Genomic DNA, 23,073 nt, shown 5'->3' on the forward strand with positions numbered 1-23,073 from the left:
CGTTCAATCGGTTGTATCGATCGCTAATGTGATTCCGCGAAGATTTCCGATTTCCGAGGTATATACATATAATCGGAATACAGGATAAATTTACAAGGTGAACAGTCTGCATTTCTTTTTTTTTCCTCTCCTTACACGCGCCCGAGATAGCGTTATCGCGTAACCTCGGATAAAGCAACGGGCATAACGTTACCCTTACGCTAGATCATGAAAAGGGGGCTAATTCAAGCTATACGCGCCTTAATTTACGAAACAGACGATCGACACAGTCGTCAACGTATCTTTTTTTTATCAATACTTTTTTCTGGAGCAACATAACGTAATTTTCCGTTTTGTGTGCGTTTGTGACACGGATGGAAGATTTCTTTGCGGAGCGTCGATTCTCAGTGCTTGTTCCGTTCTTCACTCTCTCAAGAATCGAAAATCTGACGCCAGAATTCGTTTGTCCCGGAAATTTGATTTTCTTTCTTTATGTTTAAGCGAGTGCGAGTGTAAATATAATCGACTCGCGAAATCGCGTGACGATCGTTTCACGAAATTTTCTCCGTGATGTGAATCTAAAAAACGATTCGAACGAGAGCTTTACAGCTTTACCTCGTCCGTTATTTTGTATCTTTTTTTTTCGAAGAACCAGCAAGCTGTTCGGTGACCGATAAGGAATAAGCGCGATAATAAAATGGTACTAGTCGATTAATATTTATATGCAAAGTATTACAAATTGAGTAGACGTTATAGGAAAATTAATTAACGAGATTGATACTTGATATCGAAAATGCCACTATACTATTAAGCCGATATTTATCGTCGCGCTTGACGGATTCCTATTGATTTTGGCCGATCTCTCGCTTGGCGAGAGGCAAACCCGATCGCGAGTGATAGAACCGTTATAGCTGAGAGCTATATACAATATAATATAATAATAGAGCTATAGTCTTGTGGTGTTACACGCAGCAATATTGAGTCATTGTGTTCTTTTTAGGCATTCCAATTACCGTCGTGGTGAACGAAATCGGCTATCAATCTTCGAACGTTTCGTGGAAACCTTCTGGTATCGTTTCATTGTATATTCCACTCAATCGCTCATTTATTGCTCTGCCATTTTGATTATTCGTGACACAGGTTTTTAGCGCTATTCGCATCATACATTTTTTAATTATGTTTTAGGAGCGATAATTACGCTCGTTTCTCGCAAGGAAACACGCGCAAGTGCGTTTCCTTCCGATTTCAATAAGCTTACGCATTTTAATATTAATCAAAATAAGAAGCACGTATCTTTTCATAAATAGTAATCTCACGCATGTTAAGGAGATCTTTATTGGTTTATTGGTAATTATTTAGAACGAAGAAGTGATCCTGGCTATACATGAATATTTTGAGGAGTTGAATAAATTAAGCTATAATGCTGACATAACTGATATTTTTAGAAAAATGTTGGATGAAGTGCATTGAGTGCAAAAGGTATTATATTAAAAAATAAGTTAGATGAAGTGCATTCTGAACCCAAAAATATGATGTTTTCATTGTCACTTAAGAAACTTTTCGAACTCTCGTATATCAAAAAATACATTTTCAAAAAATCTGAATATCATCTTTGCAAAATATCTTTAAAATCAAACTTTTGCTTAAAACATTTTAATACCGACTATTATTTTTATCTGTATTACAACATATCGAAAGCTCATCAAAATTGGAAGAAGATACTCACACGTGTTTCCTCGTTAGTGAACAAGAATTTTCCGTTTGTACATGCAAGCACGCGCGTGCATTTATGTATACATAAGAAATTCTAATTCGAGAAACGGCAGCGGTATCGTCCTTAGTGTGTGTCAGTCTATGTGTGTTTATAGGGCCGATAAAATTCAAATACGACGGGATCTTAAAGGGAGAGGAAGACATTCTTGAGTGAATCTCGTCTATGAGAGAAATCGACAATTTCGCTGGGATGTTTCGCGAGGTTGCTCGTAATCCGCATAACACTAGAATCGCGGAGACAATACACATTTGTGCCCCCCATTACGAAAGTTTAGACTTGCATAAATGTTACTCGAATATACGCGAACGCCTTTTGTTTTTACACAACTTTTCTTAACTTTAAATGTAAAATGCTTCGACGGCAAATAATGGGATATCTTTGACTTCCGAAGCAATTTTCAGTAAAGGAGCGATTCTAGTGACAATTCGAGTCTTTCGCAGCGTCGAAAATGTCATATACTCCTTCGCGAGTATCGGAGTAAAAGCGCCATAATGTTGCCAACTTTGTCATGCTTCCAAATCTCGTCAAGTCATTATCTTCTTCATTTGATCGTAACTGTTTGATTTAGGGCACGACCCGATTATTATCCGGATGTCGTAAATAAATCTGCCGCTGCGAAATGATCAGAGATATGTAAAGCGGACGAAATTTAGAAGCCTGATGAAGGATATCATTCTCTTGTACGTATGCTCGGAGCGTTAGAGAGATCTTAGATATGTAACAGTTTCAGAAACTAAAGAACAACATTTCCAGTATAATCGACATCGAGCCGAATAAAGTCCGGAAAAATACATTCGTTGATTGTTGGAGATGACGTATCTGTGTATAATGAGTAGAATGTGCCTATATCGCGGATAAATGAAAGACAGAGAAAAGAGGAAATATTTAGGGAAACTATTACGGAACTATTCGGTACATAGAAAAAGATGTATTGCTCAATTTAGCAAAGCTACACGGAAAGAATGGTTTTGCTGAGGTATTTAAAAATTAGGCCAGATACAAATCTGAAAATAATTATCGAGTAAACAAACTGCCCACAGTATGACAACAGATTGGCAGCAAATTTACTTTATAGATATCGGAATAAATCCGGTATCACCTGTGCCTACATTAAACTCGTATTTTGCTGCCAGAGCTTGACGATATAATTTGACAGCAGATACTCGGCAGAAACTCAGCAGAAAATCTGTCATTTCATAAACATTAAAAAGAAATATATTATTTAAATGTTTAGGAATTAAACGACAAATTTTGCTCAATTTCTGCAATCAATCTACCATTATATTTTGCTAGCAGATTTAATTCTATTTTTGTTGGTATTCTATCGACAAAACTTGTACTTTCAAAATCTGTTCTCGACAGATTTGACTATCCGGCTATTTTATGTTGGACTATCTAAATAATTATATTAAACGCTCAAGCATTTGCTAAAATGTCGAAATTTTTGTAGCATTGTCATGATTTAAGTCCCACATAATTATTTTGATAATCCAACATAATTATTTTCAAATATGTATCTGATTTAATCTTGATATACTTCAACAAAACTGTTCTTTCCGTACAGGTATATATGTAAATATTTATAATTAAGCAAATTTGATCTCTGATGAACCCAATCACCTAATCATAGACTATGCTGATGACATTATTTTGATCTAAGGAAAATTTACTGACACAGTCAGAGAGCTTATGCACCAAGAATCTTATTGTCATAATAAAACCGTCGTTGCACATTCAATGTAAAGGACACCAAACTTTGCTGTTGTTACTAATACAGTTCGATAGTACAGTAAAATCCGTTTTGTTCGCAAAAAGACTTTGTACAGTAAATCCGATCGTAGAAACACTTAATTCGCTTTAAAACGAAATAGTCTGACAAACACATTTTGCTGTTGCAGCAAAGCTATTATTGCGAGATGGGCATCAACTTGTAAAGCAATATAATTTACAGACGTGCACAATTGTTTTCAACAAACAAAATTAATATTCTCAACAAGTTCCAAATCATATCATTATAACGACAAATTGTTTCAGTGCAACAGAAAAATATATTTAGCCAGAAATTCCATCATATATTTTGTCTTAGCAGCAAATTCGCGTTTTTACGAACAAATTTACCCGGCAAATTTTCTCGATAAGATAAGTCTTGTTGCAATGTCAAATAATTGATTGGTAGCGAACTTTAATAAAAACTGCGATTTTCTTGCGACGGCAAAATTATTTCTCTCATTGTACCAACAAACTATTAGTACCAACAAATCTACTCTTTCGTTCTCTTTCATGAGCGTCATATTGCACAGGACACTTATTGCTTTTAGTCCGGCATCGAGGATAAATTTCGTACATGTGACGAGATCGCACACATAAATATTTAGGATTTTCTCGCATAACAAAATTTATAACTGGATATCGTAACACATAGATAGGCATATATATATATTATATCATATAATATACCATATCATATAACATTATATTAATAGTTTATTGATATGGATATGATATGGTATCATATCATATGATATTGATATGGATATGATATGGTACCCCATATACTATATAATATATATATATATATATATTATATACATATGTATGTATGTGTGTATATGTATATATTTCATCATTCTTGTGTCAAGTAGTGACAATTCGCGAACCTAGTACACTGCTCCTCTCTTCTTATTTTTTCCTCTTTATAACTGTTCCATAGAAACGACAACGCTAAATCCATTTTAAAAAGGTAATTTGTAAACACATGTATGAGTATGTATGTGTATGCTTTATGTGGTTTACGTGCACGCGCTTGGACACGCGCAATTAATTAATCCCGACAGAGTCACGTAAGCCGCACTGTGATGACGAATAAGAGAGACATAAGACTCAACGAGTAGTTAAAGAGACGGCCGGCGCTACCGCAAAATTTGATCTCCATCTCCTCGGGGTGATAATTTATGCATTTCGGTGGTCTTCGTCGATACAGGCGTTCTCTCCGTGCCGTACACGCCCCAGGCTCGGTTAGCGCCTCGATTGGCTCGATGCTTAGCTGCTTACTGCCGCACGGGCACAACGTGTCGACCACCAGCAATATCAGGTTGGTGTGACGGATCTTTTGGACACTAAACGGTCTGCACCGAGACGAAAAACAAGAAGAAAATGTATTCATCACAGATCACTTAGGCCGGTATTTATAGTCGGATCTTATATTTAAGACCATCTTAAGTACAATCTTAAAATGTTATGAACCAATCACAGAGCCGTATTAGCATCTTAAGACATTACTTAAGACAGTCGATTCTCTGCATCACTTTCGAAAATAGAGAGATGTAAGTTATTGTGACACAAAGATTTACATATAACGAAGAGAAATTCAGTGACATTATAAGTATGATAAATTAAAATTTATTAAGTTCTAATTGATTTGTAATTATCAATTTCATAAATTAAAATCAAATACTCTAAAAAATAATACAACACAATTAGGGGAGACCGGGGCAGATTTTTCTTTCTAATTTTCGAAATGCGAATCAGTCATTTATATACAATCACTTTCAGATTACCTTTCACATCCGGTTACGTGACAATTGGTGAGTTTTCCTTTTAGAGGGTTGCTCTGGCCGCTGGTGTTGAGTCGCTCGGGTTGCAGGATATACAAATCCGTTTTCTTCTCGCAGGCGCGCAATTTCATCGGATAATGAGCAGAAGTAGCCCGTGTGGTCGGCGGCGAGGCCGGTGTCGCTGGTGCGATCACCGGAAATCTCACGTACACATTGTTCTCATCCGACGTTACCTCGTCCGTCGAGTCGGCAGGCGTCAGCGACTCGAACTCGTGCGTCTCCTCGTCGTCAGAGAACACTAGATCATCTGGAAAAGATAAACGCGTTTCATCAACGTAAAAACGTGATCTTTAATTTTCAAACGCTATATCGGTTTTCCGTTTCTATTCGATAAGGTATGTCAAGAGCAACTGCAAGTTCTTCCTATATATGTTCTCTTTCAAATCGGAATTTTACTTTACATTCCTCTGACGCCAAATTATTTAAAATTTTTGCATGTTTCTGATGATACGTTCATTTTCACGTGGTACCAATAACTTCGTTTATATACTCGTTTATATAGCTTTTTCAGCAAAATTAAAATCGAAAGCAGCAACGTCTAATAAGTTCTCCATCTTATATTTAAATACCGTTTGCCGTATGTACGTTACCGTAGCGTCCATTGCGCATTATCTGGGTAGCGTTACGATGAACGATGTGTGTGCGCCAGTTATATCTTATTTCTAGCCGATAACATGAATAATATGATTTTAGCGTTTACCCCGTATATCTGAAAGACAGTATTGCAAAAACTCCCTGTCATTCGCATTTACCCCGTATTCGCAGTTACCCCATTCTCCCCTACTATCTATTCTTACTGAAAGTATATAAACAGTATGTAAAAAGTATATAAAGTATATAAAAACAAGGCAAATGAGAGCCAATACGTTAGTCGGGCGACGGTTATAAAAATCGAAAATTAATAAAATATATAACAAAACGTTTCGGTCCCTTGGTTCGGCTTCCTCAGTGTGATAAAAAACGAGGATCAAGGCATTCAATTGTGTGAGACTGTGGCCGAATGGTCGTAGGATCCAAAAATGCAGTCGAGAAAAACGCTCTAACTTCATAACATAATTTACGAATATGGATGTCGTTCGTCGATGTGACTGTTGCTTGACAGTCAAATCGATAAAAATTCAAGACAATGGTAAATCACTGAGAATATCTTTACCATGAAAACTTTTCCTTATTAGGCATTTAAAAAACCATCCTGCTTATTAAGCAAATCTTGAGTTCAGAGTTAGTTCTTGTCAATCGCTCATAATCAATGGACTTTCGATTTAACGCATTATTGTACTGCAATCTCGCTTGCCTATACCGTCACCTGAATAAAGTCTGGTCACAAAATATTATGATGCATCTTGCTTGTGTTTTGTTAGTAGAACCTGCCAATATAATCTGACAGCAGAAATCGAGCAGAATGTACCATTTCGTAACATTTAAACAAATTATATCATTCAAATGATTACGGAATGGTAGATTTTTTAATAGTCATTTAATATCTTTTTGTAATATTTAAAATTCATATACTGATATTAATCCGGCAATCCGTCTACTGACGGAAAACTGTTTTATCTATCTATTCTGGGCTTATGTCCCTTTCAGATTTCTGTCTGTTTATGAAAATAACAAATCTTCCTTCCACTTATGATACATATTTTGATGACTAATCTAGAATTAGTTTAGTCCTCATTATTTGAGAAATATATTCTATATAACTGTTTGATAGTTTTGATAACTGTGAAATAATAGATTCTGTATTATTGTTATGTCTTTGAAAATAATCTTGATGAAAATGGTTTCTAAAATTAGCATTATATTGTTGGAAGCACAAGAGTTACTCTAGCTTATTTGCACACTATGGTAGAAAAAAATTCTTACAATATTTTTAAGAATTTTTCATATTTTAAATTTTTTATGAAAATTTCTTTAAAAATACGAGGGTCGGTACGAAAGCAATGCCTCCTAATTTATTTCTTATGAATCTGGCGCCATAAAAAATTTTTATAAGTTTTACTGAGTAGTTCGAACTGCTCCTGTGACACACTCACGTAAATGATCACAATACCATTCAACGTAACGCAACTAGAGACTGTAAATAACAACTCATTGAAACGCAAAATTTTCTATAGCGCCAGATTCAAAAGAAAAATATTAGAAGGCATTACTTTCATACCGACCCTCGTACTTTTAACTTCTACAGATTTTATAAGTTTTTATTTTCAGAAAGAGTAATAAAATTATAAAGAATTATAAAGAATTTTAGAAAAGCTGTAGACTCTCTCAGCATGTCTGAAAAATGTCTTAATTTATATTTAAAAAAAATAGAAAAAATTTGTGAAAAATTCTGAAATTTATATAGAAATTCTGAAAAATTATGCGGAGTTCTAAAAGAAATCACATTAATATCTCGTAATTTGTATGTATAAATAAAATGGAATGCATGTACTCTTGCTACATAATTTAACGAAATAAATGCTATCCGCTACCCTTGTATTTATATAATTTATTGTTTCATTTATCATGCAAGTATAAATATATTTTTTAAATATTACCGTCCATCACGTCGTTAGCCAACGCCAATGTCGTCTGCCATAAATCTTGAATATTGAGACTCAAAGTCAAAGTCCAAAGAAAGTTGCCGAATGCCGCTGCCGTCGTTATGATAGAATCAGATAGACTTCGCGGCGCCGATGACTGATTAGATTCCTGAGGGCTGCAAGTCCCTTGATAATCGATGACGGTCACTTTTCTGAGAAATATATATCATATAAAATATCTTAATGTCCCGAACTTGTCAGTTCGATTCCGGAATATTGCAGCAATACTTGCAATCTTTCACCTTATAACGCAACCTTTTGGCCGCGTTCAGGCAACACAACTGTTGAGTGAGCGCTCATTATGATTGGTTGTTACACTTAGATCCGGAGAAGAACCAAAGGTAAGAACCAATCATATTAAAGAATCACTGACCGCTCACTCAACAGTTGTCTTTCCTGAATGCGGCCATGTAAAGGAATAGAGTTGCAAAATTGCGGCAATATTTGAAAATTGATTTATAATGGTAACCACGTCAAAATCATTATAAAAGTATCGCAAATAAATATCTTTGAGTATAATTCCAAATTTTTTATTTTAAGATATTTATGCGCCCTTCAAATTTGTTTCGGTTAAAGTTCATTCTTACTTTTGCTTACTATTGCTTGCAGCAACATTATGTTATGTAAGTACATTGTATTCATTATATTATGCGTGCGCGCACAATAACTCTTAGCGCGCAATAACTAAAACATATAACTCTCCCTTCTCTTTTTTTGACGTTATATTAAAAAAAAACGGATATTACAACATTGTTGCAATTTTATATACAATATTGCAGCAATATTGCGCAACATTTTTGCAATATAGACGCTTTCTGAGATAATAGAACTATTCTTTAATTTATTAGAAAAAATGCAGAACGTTTCGTGCACAAAGGATCTTGAAGATATAATGGAAGATTTAGCAAATATACACTTTTAAAGATAGTAAAAAAAATCAATTAAAGTTCAAACGAAAATGAGAAGAATGATCATATAAATTAACAAGCTCTGTACGGTTTTATTGAGATAAATAACGAATTTAATTATACACAATTTGATTTTCATAGAGTTAACTGAGAGAAAAGTTGCGTTGTCCTAAACATGAATCCGAACCATTTCGAACAGAATTCAAAGGGCAATGAGTGTATAACATGCAAGAAAAAAATGTAAATCTACAATTACGGAAAATTAGAATTATTGGGAAAACAAATCGCACGTAGATTTTAACAAATACATCAAAACTAATGAATCTCGAGATGTTTGAAAGGTTAAATTACGAGAATTGCAATAAACGATTTTTTGAATTCGTGATGATTGCTGATATCAGCGTAGGAGTCTTCTATTTTCAGTAGCACACAATTCAGAATTTATATTTTAATCATGCTCTGTATAAATAAACATTTCATCTATAATTACCTATATATCCTATCTTGTACTAAGGAATCCATTATAGTTCCATCTATCTCGCCGAAGAACTTTCCGGTGTGCTCGTGACGTTCGCTTATGATAATAAATCCATTGTTATCAAGAATGTAACAGTCAAGTTCCTCCGAGGCGCAATTCTTTTTACATCCCGTCATACCGGTACACTAAAAAAGCAAGTTTACTCATCATATTCCGCGCGATTAATTATGCGTGGGGAAAGAATCAAGCATTCTACTCACCGTCGAAGTGATGTTCACGAAGTGAGTCGCCAAGGACGAGTGTTGAAATTGCAAACCCACTACCGCTGCTGGTGCTTTGTGACCCTTCCCGATGAATATGGCATGAGTGGCGGTAACAAGTGGATCGGCTGTATCGGCTAATAATGCAACAATCATATAATCAACAAAATATAATCAAATAAATAATGTAGCGTTAATCGAAGATGTTTCTTACGTACGTTTGACAACATATGACACATAACTTATGTAGAAATAAAATTGTATTGTTTGCATGGACATGTAGCTATAGCTTAATTATGTAATTAAAACCTTCACAACATTACTCAAGGTGATGACCTTGACAACATTTCAAAATTATGGAAGTTGGGGATATAGCTCCCTAAATATTTACCATTCTAAATATTTTTATTCATACTTTTTTATTCATAACTTTTAAATAAGCAATGATCGCCGATTAAGTAATAAGGAAAAGTTACTCAGGGTGATATGTCTTTGATAATAATCAATGAGCTTGACATATGTCAAGCTCAAAGTCATTGGCTTGGTGTCCCCTAAAGTAAATAATTACTCAAAATTGTTCTTTCCGTGCAAGTGCAATTTTGACATTTTAGCAAGCGTTCAATATAATTATTTAGATAGATTGGAATATGAATTTTTTCAGATCTATATTTAACTACATTCTTAGATATACTTTAACAAAACCGCTCTTTCCATACTTCTCGCTCAGAGAATATTATAAATGTGTGTTATATAAAATATGTATATTTACCCGCGTCAAACGGTACGCTGAAGACGAAGCTTTCCGGTTCTATGGAGTGTTGATCCACTGCGCGTTTGTACCACGACGAATCCATGGCTCTCGCGTGCCTTTCAGCGAATCGTCTATGTGCAAATGACGTTAGAATGCAGACCGTGTTTAACTTAGAAACGGGCGCCTAGGGTGATTTTTACATCCCCGTATCAAAGAAATGGAGCTCACTCACAGTAATTTTCACGTCACAGTAATTTTAACGTGCTTCTTTCGTTTTTTAAAATATTTTTTTTGTTTTTCCTTACTTTTTTCAGTAAATGTTGAGTATATATACATATCTATACCTATATCATAATCTACATACATGTTATCCTCAAATACCAATAAATTATAGAACAATTAAAAATATGCAATGTGTAATTAAGAACAATAACTTTTAATTGGGGTGTAAATATCACCTCAAGTGACCATTTATGCAAAAAAAGCAATCGGTACTAAATCGCATTACATCTGTCGTTTTCCAAAATGTATTCGAACAACTTAATAACAAACGAATGCTGTTTCACATACGGCTCATAACATTTATCTGATAGTCTTATCGTTAAAAATAAGCTCACGGTTCTTCGGTGTTTCCTTCACTCTGCAGATGCTCGTGCCAGCGCAGGAGTCCGCTTCTGGTGGCAATGAAGCTCCTCGTAACGCCAAATCTACCCTTGCCCTGACTGTAATTGTAAAACGCGCCATGTAAACCGTATTCTCGGTAGTACAATAAACACGCCACCACGGTATGCAATTTTTTTTTGCATATTCAATAGCCGAATTGCAAATCAAACTAATTCACTTTAATCGTGGCACGATCGTGGAGCGATTTCCGATCGATAGCTTACAGCTTTTCCTCTGTCGATTAAAAAGCACAAGGAAACAAGTGCGAGATGTGACATAGAAGCCGCGAAAATGTCGATTTGAGACGCCGACCTTGACATTTGAGATTCCTATGTAAAAAAAATATCTCTATCGATTTCAACATTTTGTAGATTTGGCAATTTGAATTAATCGCGTTCAATAATCGTAACATTAATTAAAAATATACAGAGCGTCTAATACCTGACGGTAGAGTAAAAAAAGAAAGTGATTCCTTAATGAAAATTTAGGATACACATTGATACGACAATAAATCTTTACAGCGATCATATACTTTCTTGATGTTTTGATGTCTTTACAATGTTTCCCGATTATTTCTTGCTTCGATTGCAATTAAATCATTTCGCCATTTTAGGAGCAAGCGAATCTCGAGCGTTAATTGTCACTTTATTTGTAGCCAAAACAGCCGACTTGATAAAATATCGCTCTATCTCGCTAACTCCTTGTACTCGTCTTATTATTTTTATTCTCGAGCCATATATAGATCTCATTCCTGGGAATATTACATATTTTTAACATCGTAAACCGATTTATTTTACGGCAATAAATTAATTTTATACGGCGCGCCGCGGCGATTCAGAAACCATCTCTTTGTTTCGTTTCTTTTTTCTTTTGGTTTAGACTAATCATGTAAAAAATAGGAGAATCAAAGAAGATCAACACGAATGCATCGGGTAAATTTAAATTTACCTAATGAATCTATCTTCTCTCAATCCACCAATTTTTTTACATGGCAAAATTTTCCAAAAATAGGACGGCTATAGTCGACGGCTGTCAAGCATTCACTTTAGCTCGTACATTGACTATAGTCGATGACGAAAGATTATACAATCTTCCATAGTTACTTATCGATATTAAGGCTTATATAATCTTATCTATTTTATTAAATATGAATTCTTTTCTAAACATCTTAATTTATATTTAATTTTTTCGATACCAAATTTCACAAAGATATTTTCCTACCATTTTTTTTCTTTACATATGTCATTTTCTTACAAGGAATCACTGTCTTTCCGATTGCACCGTCGGTTTTAATATAGTCAATTATATATGTAGGCACATGTGTCGTGTGTATAAAGACTTGCCAAAACATACGGTTTTTAATACACTTTTTGCGCGTATATCTATCATCTTTGAATTTCGCAATCACCAAATAAATTCAACGTTCGATCGCAACGTCTTAATACGTCTTTATCCATGTCGAAGATAACAAACATATTTTAAACAACATACGATCATCACAAAGTGAGTATTACCGTGCATTATCGACAAACATGTTTAACGTGTTAGACAAATAATTGTGCATAATGGATTACCTGTGCAGTAGAGCCATCAGTATGGCAATAGGGCTAGCGGTGGAGACACACAATAATAAAATGTAATAAAAATATGCAATAAAAGATAATATTGTGAAATGAAATGTTGGACGGTTGCTCATAGTGCACTTGGTATGTTACAAGGTAGTGATAACTTTTGTCGCACTGCGATTTCTCTTTGTACGATATATACCTCCGGCAAAAAATATAAAAATTATACATATATATAAATATATATAATTGTATATAATAGATTGTATATAATAGATTTTACATGTATTTTCTTTCTCTTATATAATCTCTGTTCAAATATACTGGAAAAATAATAAGAAGAAATTTAAAAATAATTTAAAAAATAATTTTTGCATTACTTTTTTTATGAAAAGTAAAATTTGAAAAAACGAGAAAATTGCGCATATATAATCATATATAAATGTAATAATCATGTATGAAATATAATTATATATGATTATGTATAGAATTGTATAATATAATCGCAATTTTACTTTTCGTAAAAAAAACATTATAAAAGTTATTTTTATAATTATTTTCCAATTATTCTTCTTATTTTTCCTATAAGATAAGAAGAAAAATTATACAAGAGAAAGAAATCATATATAGATATATTATATGTATATATATTATATCTAAACAATAATTATGTATATTTTTATATAAAAAATTTTTTACCGGGCCTATGTTAAACAATGTGCGAGCAATCTCTCTCTCTCTCTCTCTCTCTCTCTCTCTCTCTCTCTCTCTCTCCCCCTCTCTATCGCCTTTAATATCCCACGCAAGTAGCACGTGTATATGTAGAGTATCTCTTTTTCATATACACATACACTCTCGATCGAGTTCCGAACAATATTCTGACGACCGTCAGAAACTTTATCCGTCTATCAATGCTATAAAAAAAAGACATTGCATTTTCAAGGTTTAGCATTTGCTACACAACTTGTGCAAACCAAGACGCATCACGGGCTATAATCAAGGCGGAAGTGGCGATCGAATCAATTTGCAAAAGTAACCGGCGTTATGCGGTGCGTGAATGGTAAACCGCGTGCTTGTGCATTGCTGTGCTCGATTGCATAATTTGCAATTAATTAGTGTGATAAATGGGTGAGAATGAAAGACGGGACGTGCACTCTTGTCTACTGCCGACACGGAACTTACTTTTCGTTCTCCTCTTTATGCATCCTCTGCGTTTCCCTTTTATCGAATCCGTCCGTCACCAAAGCATCTAAGACCAGTGATTGCACTAATTTTTTGTCACCTGAAACGTCACAATTGTGTTAAATCAGTACTACATCGATTGACACCGCTCGAGAAGTTTGAGATAGGTTTTTTATATGCGCAAATTTGCGATCTTTCAATTTAAATTAGAAAAATTTTCGTATGCAATATTTCTCATATAAGATAAGGGTACAATTAGTAAGTTATAGATCGCTCAATTAAATTACAAATTCATATTTTCATCCAAAAGGATATTAAACAAGCAATGAAATATTTAATGGTTATAATTTATTATAAAGAATATTTTACGGGTAATTTTGTTCCATGTCATTATTGATTGTTTAATTTAATTTTTTAATTTTAATGTAATAAAAAATAAAATAGCATAAATAATTCACAATTTTATTATTAAACTCTGGATACTAATTGCGAATCAGTTTTCAAAATGTTTTATTCTTTTCGGAGGCGTTATTCATCCTATAAAAATAATATCTAAAAATAAAATATTATGCGCTTGCGTATTGCAATGTACAATGTTCAACTGAGCATGATATTGATTTTTACCATGAAATCTTTTCCCTGAAATGCTATTTACTACATTCTGTAAAAGCCTTAAAGCAATCCTTGTAAACATTACACTTTAAGTAAATTAAAAAATATATTTTAATTGATATCTCATCGTTTTACTATCCGACGAGCCGATAAAATGTGCAACGTTCTTAATATAATAAATCGTTTTATGCATTAGATATTTTTCACAAATCTGTGACTTATCAAGGCTACATTTTCGGTTGTCAAATAAAAAAAAAATCAATTTCATATTTTGAAAGTTAAAAGTCTTTAAAATATATCCTTGAAATATTATGTTGAAATTTGAAAAACTTGCTAAACTATAGAAACCGTTTATCTGACAGATGCGCAGATAGAAAACAAAACGCGTAGCGCATTTCTTCGGATTCGCGTCGATTCGGGTTGGGACAGATCTTTAGATATAAAGAGGACAGCATTTCAATGTTTTCTGTACTTGTGTGTGTAAGTGCAAAATACAACAAGAATTTCAATTTTACAATTTGGCATATCGCGCCTAAGCATCTTCATTGTGGTTCCAAAACAATTAAAATTGCTGCGTATCTATGACGTCGGGATTTTTAATGAAGAATTCAATGCAATTCTCATTGACAACAATAAATGTAACTATTGGTCTGCAAGCCAAATTATTTGCTGATTCTCGCAACAGCCAGCGGTTGAAGACAGTGTCCGCCTAATAAAGTACTAAAGAGGCTCGAATCCCACGAAAGGATGATGATCAATAACACTAAAGGTCTTTTATGAAAAAGAAGAAGATTTAATTTATGGTCCAGCAATAGCTTACTAGTGCAAAACAGCTGTAAGTACTTGAAATTTTATAGTTAACTGTACTTAAAATTTTAAACCGTTTAAACGTTTTTCTCGAAACAACATTTTTTTACCTAACGACCACGATATCTCGGATAGTCCGATTAACTTCAAATTTTCAGGAAATATAGAACACAAGTCTCTTTCTGGCATAAACTAGAATTATTTTATTACAGCTTGTACTTTCTTTATTATTGCAAAAATATGGCCAATTTTTTCGAAAAATCGATGTTTCTTGTTCGGAACAACACTTTGTTACTTTCTATTCTTTTTTTTTCCATTTTATTTTAGTTCATGCGATAGTCATACATGTGAAAATTATATCCCATTTTAATTTTTTGTTTCAGATTACCCAGAGACAAGTTAGAATGGTCACCATAGAGAAAAAGATTTTTTGAGGCAACTCGTAAAAAGAAGATTTACACACACAAACGGAAGTTTCAATAAATAAATTTAAAAAAAATTATATCTTACATTAAAATGTTAATAAACAAGCCTATACAAACAAAAAATTAATCAAGTCAAGAGTTTCTTTAAACAAAATTTCCGAAAAATCTCCTAATTTTAAGCGCTTGCAACCAAAAATGTAGCCTTAAGACGTTAAATTAATATGACGTGTGTGTACTTACAATAATAAGAATCTTTATCCGGCTTGCTCGCCTGTTTGTGATGCGAGCTGGGACTCCTTGCTCTCAAGGACATCCATTTCCATCCCGGTCGGCGCGTCCGTGCCAGGAAGTGCAGGACGCGTTCCTCCGGGGAGGAAAAGAACTTATCGGAAGCCGAATTATATTCGCAGTAAATCCAATCGGGATGCACTTTCCAGTTGCCTCCCTTGAAATACTCCGTTACTGCAACGCAACATGATAAATTCGCACAGAATCCGACGTTATCAAAAACGCGCCGGTTTTTCTCTATCATTTTAAATTAACACGCGCAATTGTAATGAGAAATTTACCATTTACGATGGCGAGCTTGATTTCTTGCTCAGCCCGTAATTCGAACATGCCGTAGCCTTCCGGTAGGGCCAAGCCTAAAGAAAACGGGGTACCCTCGATCGGCTTGTAAAAATAGTTATGCCGTCTAATCGTAACTCTTTTCTGCAAATCAACAAAGCATCGCGTAATAAAACAGAAATTATATCATCTCTACGATTATGACATTAAGCTCGTAATTGCTTTTTTAAATAATAACTTACCATATCATCATAATGTATTTTGATTGTAAAGTCCGTTTCTCCTTCTTTTTGATCGATCATGTCGCGTCTCAGCTAAAAAGAATAACATTATCAAAAATCACTATTGTAACATTAGACATTATAAAAAAATTAATGATAAAATAACGGAAATGTCGCACTTACATCGAGCAGAAGCGAGTTGTTCGGGGGAGCCGAAGGGCCATCGTATTCTGCGAGTTCAACTTCCGATAGATCTACACTTATATACGAAGGTTTCAACGTTTCATCGTACTGAAAAAGAAACGTATATTTCTTTTAATTCTTTACATAGAACATTACCTTTTGTGTGCGCGCGCGCGCGTGAACGAAATTAGAGTGATTGATGGAAAGTATAAATTCACATATATCATTTTTTATCTCGACAAAAGTTAACATAAATTCCAACAAAAGCACTTTAATAATTTTTATAATTTAAAACAAGAAATATATCAGTCTAAGATGTTATCGCGATATTTCGCTCTTGTGAATTATTGATTTCTCACAACTCCTTAATAAAGCATTCTCAGACAAGGTCTTTTATAAACTTTTTTTATATGCTTAATCCTCATAATGCGCTGTATCAATTTGGTCCCAATTTTATTAGATGTTCTGCATATACTCTATTTCTATAACAACAGGGTGACAAAACGTGATTGTGAACACTCTCGATCTTTAATAACTCTTTATTTATATATTAATTGCTTTTAACAGTTTTTTTTTTTTCGATATAATTCCATTTTGTCCTATAGATTTTTAATAATTGCTCAGGTCAGACATGGAGCTTGGAGAACCTTATTGATCAATTCTTGAGGAAATTCTTCGAAATTTATTTTAAAGGCGTGTTTGTGACCTGTCGTATCTTTAATTTGTTTATTTCCTCACAGCTTTCGTTTCAAATAGCTCCAAACAAAATGATCCTTCGGGATCTGCATTGATCTGCATCTGAAGACTTAATCAGTTCTTCTTTAGAGGAGAATTTAATTTTGTTCGCGTGAACTCCAAAGTCTTTGAAAACTCCAAAGTTTTCGATGCGTGCGATAGCGCAGAATCTTGAACCGTTAGGTATACGGAACTATATATGTCTTATTGATATCCATTTTGTTTTAAGAGTTTTAAAAGTGTCCTCTTTCACTTATCAAAAAAGGGCACTTTTAATTCTAAAATGAGGTCTAAATTACGTCGATAGTGCGAAAAATAAAAAGTTATTAAAAATCAAAAAATTCATAATCGTCTTCCGTTACCCTCTGTACATTTAATGATTGAGCACATCAATATAATGAATTTTACTTACTTCTGTGTTTCCAGGCTGCGTGAAACATTTATGTAATATTATGATATTATTCATGTCTCTCTTAACACATAAAAAAATAAAAAAGTAAAGATAAAAAGGGTGAGAAAGAAGAAAAAGAAGAGATTGATAGGCTTTTTTTATTATAAGCTTCTAAATTTTGTCGAACTTAGAGATTGTTTTGAAAATTTATTCGTCTTATGTACATATATGCTAGAATGAAAAAGTGTGCTGGCGATAAAATTACAATATATTCGCGAAACTAGTTTGAACACATTATCGTTTTTCGCGAATAAAATACGTTATTGATACTCACGAGAAGCCGCAGGTCAGGATGATACAGAACTCTGCCATTATTGTCAACAATAAACGAATATCCATTAACTCCTAACTGTAACGTAAGAAACACGTTATTAATACGTATATTATGGTAACATGATACTAGCAAAATCAACGAGCAAAATATATAAGTAAGCGCCAATTGCACTAATAATGTGATATATACTAACTCAACGAGCAAAATATATAAACTCGCGGCACGAGTTTCTGTAAGCGCCGATTGCACTAACTTCGAGGCTAGCTTTTATCAAGTAAATTTTCTCTTTACGATATGCTAAATTTTATTCTAAAGATAAATTATTCCTTATATTTAATTCATTTTTTCTCTCTCTCTTTCTCCTCATCTACATTTAAGATGAAATTATATAATATTATTATTAATATTCTACAAAAACTGTAAAGAGTCGAGTCTTTCTGAAGCCAAGTTATTGGTACAATTAGGCTGAATAAAATGATGAGAAAAACAAATTAATTTGTACCTTGTAAGGCGGCACGAGTTTCTGAATCTCCTCGACAGGTACATCGGTACCGACAATACCCAATAAATTAGCCGTTTTCACCTTAGAATGATAATATACAAGCTGAAGTACACTTTATTTGCATATTACTTCACACACACTTAACATTAAAGTGGCTTTCGCGCAATATTGAAATAAAGCGCCTCCATCACGCAAATATTGTTTTTAAAATATAATTACCGTATAATTCCGGCGATCTAAAATCGGAGCTGTCACAGACGTCATCAATTGGCCCCGATTTTCTCTGCCGTATCTACTGCTCTGAAGGTCAATTGTTATTAATGTAGAAACGCCGCAGAATTATTACGTACATACGACAATGAGAAATTACTTATATTTGTAAAAACATTCCGTAAAGCACGAATTAATTAATGTAATTGATATAATAATTATTTATGTGTAAATTTAACTTCTTACTTTTCCACCTACGTAAGCGGGACTCCAGTGAAGGGGATGGTCATGCTGATAGAGTACCATAGGCCGCGCTAAAACCTTCACGTACTCGAAAACTTTATTATGGATTTCGTCCGCGTTCGTTATTCTCGCGTAAAATCCTACGAGATTGACATCAACAACATCAGAATACACAAAAGCTTCATTAAGTATTTCTTAAGTATTCAATATTATAATTAAGGTATCAATTTTATCTCTCAATCTTTTTAGATTACACCTCATTTTTCTCTCTTAATTCTTAATACTATGTTTCTAATTAAACTTTAAGTTAGTTAGTTTAAATGTCTTTTAATTATAATACTTACAGTGTCTCGTAAAAAGGTACAACAGAAAAAATAGGAGATGAGAGTGAATCTTACACGAAAGAATAAGAAAATGGATAAAGTAAAATTTTTCAAGACTTCGTTTCCTGAATAAATAATTTTGAAACAAAAAAAAATAATAATATTCGTGCTTTATATGTCCTTGAATAATTTTTAACAACTTTTTCTTATTGTTTCGTCTCAACAGCGATTATTAATGATGACTAGCAGTGGCACATAAATAAAATGAGTAGGTATCCAAAATAATATAACATTCAGTTTTTAATAAAACTAATTGAAAAACGATTTGAGTTGTAGAGTACAAAAAAGAGTTGTGTAAAATGTATATCGATATCATTTTTAATAGAATGTCGTCGTTTCATATACACAGTGTCTTATAATCTCAAAATCTCGGGTGAAAATCGTAGAATGGTACAGAACTTTTCTACTCAATTTAATCCGCTCTACCTATCCATGAGCAGTGTTTACATTACAAAACAAATTTGTTGGCCTATAGTACGAGAAATCCTTAGAAATAATTCAAAATGTAAAAAAAAAACATAAATGTCTTTAACGTTCCAATTTTCAAAATTTATATTTTTCAAAAACGAAGCTTTGTGTGAAAAAAAATTTGATTTTACGTTTTATCTTTTTTCTCGTAGAATTATCCCTTTCCCGATTACGAGACTGGTTACGAGACACCCTGTAGTGCATCTATAAACAGTGTAAACAATCGAGTAACACACGAGTAACGTTACCTTTATTGGTGCAGGCCGTGTTTTGGAGATCGGGGCTCTTGTCGCCACCGATGAGATAAGTAAAGAGCCGCACGGGCATATGCGGCCAATTGTAACGCTTTATCACTTCTGTGGGTGGGCCGTCGGTATCGGAGGTGATCAGCATGATAGCCTGGTTGCACTGGCTCCCCTGGCTGGTGCGATTGTACTTGTGAAGGATCTCGAATGCGGTGCTGAGCGCGGCCGAAATGTTGGTCGCGGTGTCTTCGTGTTTCACGGTGCTCAAGGCCACCTTCATCTCGTGAACGTTCTCGGGCGACGCCTGCACCAGGCTATCCTTAAAGCATTGCACGATCTCTTCGGCGTTCTCCCCGTAGCGATATACATTCACGTAATCATCCGGCCCCAGAGTGTCCAGGACGATCTTTGCTGTGGCTATCGTCAATCGTCGATTCCGATCAGACGTATAGGTCGCACTGTCGATCAGGATCGCTAGATCCTTCGGGCTGTTTGCCGCCCCAACGAACCAATTCGACATCCTGAAGTCGTACACGTCGCGAACGGCCCGATGATGCGAGGACTTGGATGCCCCAAATGTACCCTCCATTGGCGGCCATGATATTGCTATAATACATGTAAATGTATAACGACTAGCCATTCTTGCACGATTTTCTAGCAATATTCTTGTAAAAAAATATCTATGTTGCGAAAGCATATTGTATTCACGATCGTACTATCACGTTCGTATTACTTAAATAGTCTTTCGAGTGTTATATTTTGAAAATGTTATAAATGAAGCTTATATAGAAGCTTTCGTTCTTGAGTTATTTATTATAAGATCAAAATTGGCGTGCGAATCGAAGTATGCATGTGTGGAAGAATATTAAAAATACACTCACACACACATTTTATCATTTTTATCAAAACAGATATCTCAATTCTTCCTTAGAAAGTAAAATGTTTTGAACAAAGATTTTACAATTTTAAAGGAAAAACATGTGTTTTTATTAAACCTTAAACATATTAAATAATATCAGAGATTATTTATATGGCTACTTAGCATGTAATTTTTTTCCGCAATTCAAGATTTCTTCAGTTAGTCTGCATATAAAAGTATTAAAATATAATAGAATCATATATAATATTATAGGAAGATCAATAATTTACAAAATATCATATACTTAATTCTGATTTAAAATATGAATAAATATCTTATAAAATATTGATTCTTCGGTGATTAATTCTTGCTTGCTTTTATATACAAAAAAATGAGATAATTCTGCTGTAAAAAGATATTTAATTGAAGTAAGCGCAGCGAGAGAACCAATTAGCATCGCGGAAAAGCGGCAACAAAAAACTTCGAGATATGCGAGTATCGACTTAACATGCCTTTTTTTAGAAAGGAATACAAGGTATATATTTATAATAATATAAAACTTTACACGTACACACATAAATAAATTTGCTTAAATACCTGGAAAACGACGTAAAAATCCTGTCGTCGCTCCATAATATTGCCACGAGAGCGTAGGGTCACTCTCGTAATTATTAACAAACAGCAGATCCAAGTACTCGCTCCATTGAATACCTGAGGCAACGTCACGTTCTGCAAGTAAAGGGCTAATTTGCAACAGAGGTGACTGATTGTGAGTCAGATCATCCTTCTGGGAGATGATCTTTCCTTATTTAACCCGTTGAGGTCACATGGGGTATGGGGTCCAGTGGACCCCAGTTTTTTTTTCTCTCTTAAAAGTATACTATTTTGAGAGTAAAACGCACAAAGTTTTTTTACTCTATCTCAAAAAATTTTGATAAATATTTTTGTAAAAAAAGTCAAATTTCTCGAAAAAAAAAAATTTTTCTCGCGTTTTTTCAACATAATAATTTTTTTAAAATTATTGGATTATCAAGAGGAAGTCATAAATTAATTCCAGTTCAAGGTTTGAGTCGATACATCAAAAAGAACGCAAATGGAAACTGTTGTGGGGTCCATTGGACCCCATGTGACCTCTACGTTATTTTTAGGAGGTGTGACCTCAACGGGTTAAACTATAAAGCGATGAAAGAAACGCAGATAACCCTTATTCACGAAACATTTGCGTTTATGGGTGGACATTTTGTTAAATTTGTTGAAGCTATCTATCACGAGGCTCACCGTTGTCTTTGACTCCGCTCGGCAGAAGCACGGCAGACAAACTGACGTTCACTGCTAGGTGGTCGAAATGGCGATTCGTAGTGAGAAACACGTCCTGCGCGGGACCCTTCTCATCGCTGATGAAGCTATTAAGCCGATGTGAGGCGTAATACTTAGGCGATACGTTTCCATCCCTCGGTGCCGATACCGCGGCCTGTTCGGCGCTCTCCACTAATCTCTGTGAACAGAACAAATGAGCTATAATGTATTATGTTTTAAATAATTTAAATAACGCGCTTTCAATTAGCGCTAAACTTGGAACGACCTGTAACCAGTATCAAAAGTAAAAATAAATATCGATAAAATAAATAAAATTCTACTTATAATACTGTTTAGCAAAAAGAAAAAAATCCATTAAAACAGAGGTAATTATTTCCTGTGATTTTAGGCACTGTCTAGTAATTTTATTAATTCGGAAAATATATACACCCACGCAACATGGACGGTCAACTTTCTGTATTAAATATCAAAGTTACGTGGAAGGAAATTAATAATTATGATTAGTAAAGCTTAATTATAGCATTGTAATATAACAGATTTATTGATACAGCAAAGACAATTTTTGATCAAGATCAATCCATAGTATGATTCAAAATTTTCAACAAAACATATCTAAGATAACGAATGTTGTTGCATCAAGAGAAATTAAGTCGAGTTTATCGTGTAAAAAAAACTATTTGTTCTAATACTACACGGAGAGAAAAATCTTACTTCTGTGGTATGAGCGCCTCCCATGCATAAAAAGCATAGCGCTTCCTTGCATCAAACGCATGAATTTGTCCGTTTAAGGCAAGGATAATATCCTACTTCATGCT

The 23,073-nt window shown here is 34.0% G+C and overlaps 1 protein-coding gene across 2 annotated transcripts in view; it reads right to left on the bottom strand.

Moving 5' to 3' along the window:
• Positions 1 to 4,346: 4,346 nt before the first annotated feature.
• The window catches only part of LOC112468616 (voltage-dependent calcium channel subunit alpha-2/delta-3), a 26,960-nt gene continuing 8,233 nt past the window's right edge, over positions 4,347 to 23,073 (bottom strand). The window contains exons 4-24 of one of the 2 annotated variants that reach the window (XM_025037879.1): positions 22,220 to 22,436; positions 21,539 to 21,670; positions 20,086 to 20,688; positions 18,990 to 19,126; positions 18,753 to 18,833; positions 18,534 to 18,614; positions 18,032 to 18,106; positions 17,719 to 17,733; positions 16,572 to 16,679; positions 16,410 to 16,481; positions 16,170 to 16,311; positions 15,841 to 16,062; positions 13,757 to 13,856; positions 12,584 to 12,616; positions 10,964 to 11,068; positions 10,365 to 10,477; positions 9,596 to 9,732; positions 9,348 to 9,520; positions 7,905 to 8,101; positions 5,311 to 5,614; positions 4,347 to 4,878 (exon numbers count right to left, since the gene is read on the bottom strand). In XM_025037879.1, the coding sequence (XP_024893647.1) occupies positions 4,590 to 4,878; positions 5,311 to 5,614; positions 7,905 to 8,101; positions 9,348 to 9,520; positions 9,596 to 9,732; positions 10,365 to 10,477; positions 10,964 to 11,068; positions 12,584 to 12,616; positions 13,757 to 13,856; positions 15,841 to 16,062; positions 16,170 to 16,311; positions 16,410 to 16,481; positions 16,572 to 16,679; positions 17,719 to 17,733; positions 18,032 to 18,106; positions 18,534 to 18,614; positions 18,753 to 18,833; positions 18,990 to 19,126; positions 20,086 to 20,688; positions 21,539 to 21,670; positions 22,220 to 22,436 (3,336 nt within the window). In that variant the 3' untranslated portion in view covers positions 4,347 to 4,589. The remainder of the gene's footprint in view (positions 4,879 to 5,310; positions 5,615 to 7,904; positions 8,102 to 9,347; positions 9,521 to 9,595; positions 9,733 to 10,364; positions 10,478 to 10,963; positions 11,069 to 12,583; positions 12,617 to 13,756; positions 13,857 to 15,840; positions 16,063 to 16,169; positions 16,312 to 16,409; positions 16,482 to 16,571; positions 16,680 to 17,718; positions 17,734 to 18,031; positions 18,107 to 18,533; positions 18,615 to 18,752; positions 18,834 to 18,989; positions 19,127 to 20,085; positions 20,689 to 21,538; positions 21,671 to 22,219; positions 22,437 to 23,073) is intronic. The other variant, XM_025037880.1, reaches the window with a different exon arrangement.

This window comes from Temnothorax curvispinosus, unplaced genomic scaffold, assembly GCF_003070985.1.
Source record: "Temnothorax curvispinosus isolate PA1 unplaced genomic scaffold, ASM307098v1 QBEX01001795.1, whole genome shotgun sequence".
Classification (NCBI taxonomy): domain Eukaryota; kingdom Metazoa; phylum Arthropoda; class Insecta; order Hymenoptera; family Formicidae; genus Temnothorax; species Temnothorax curvispinosus.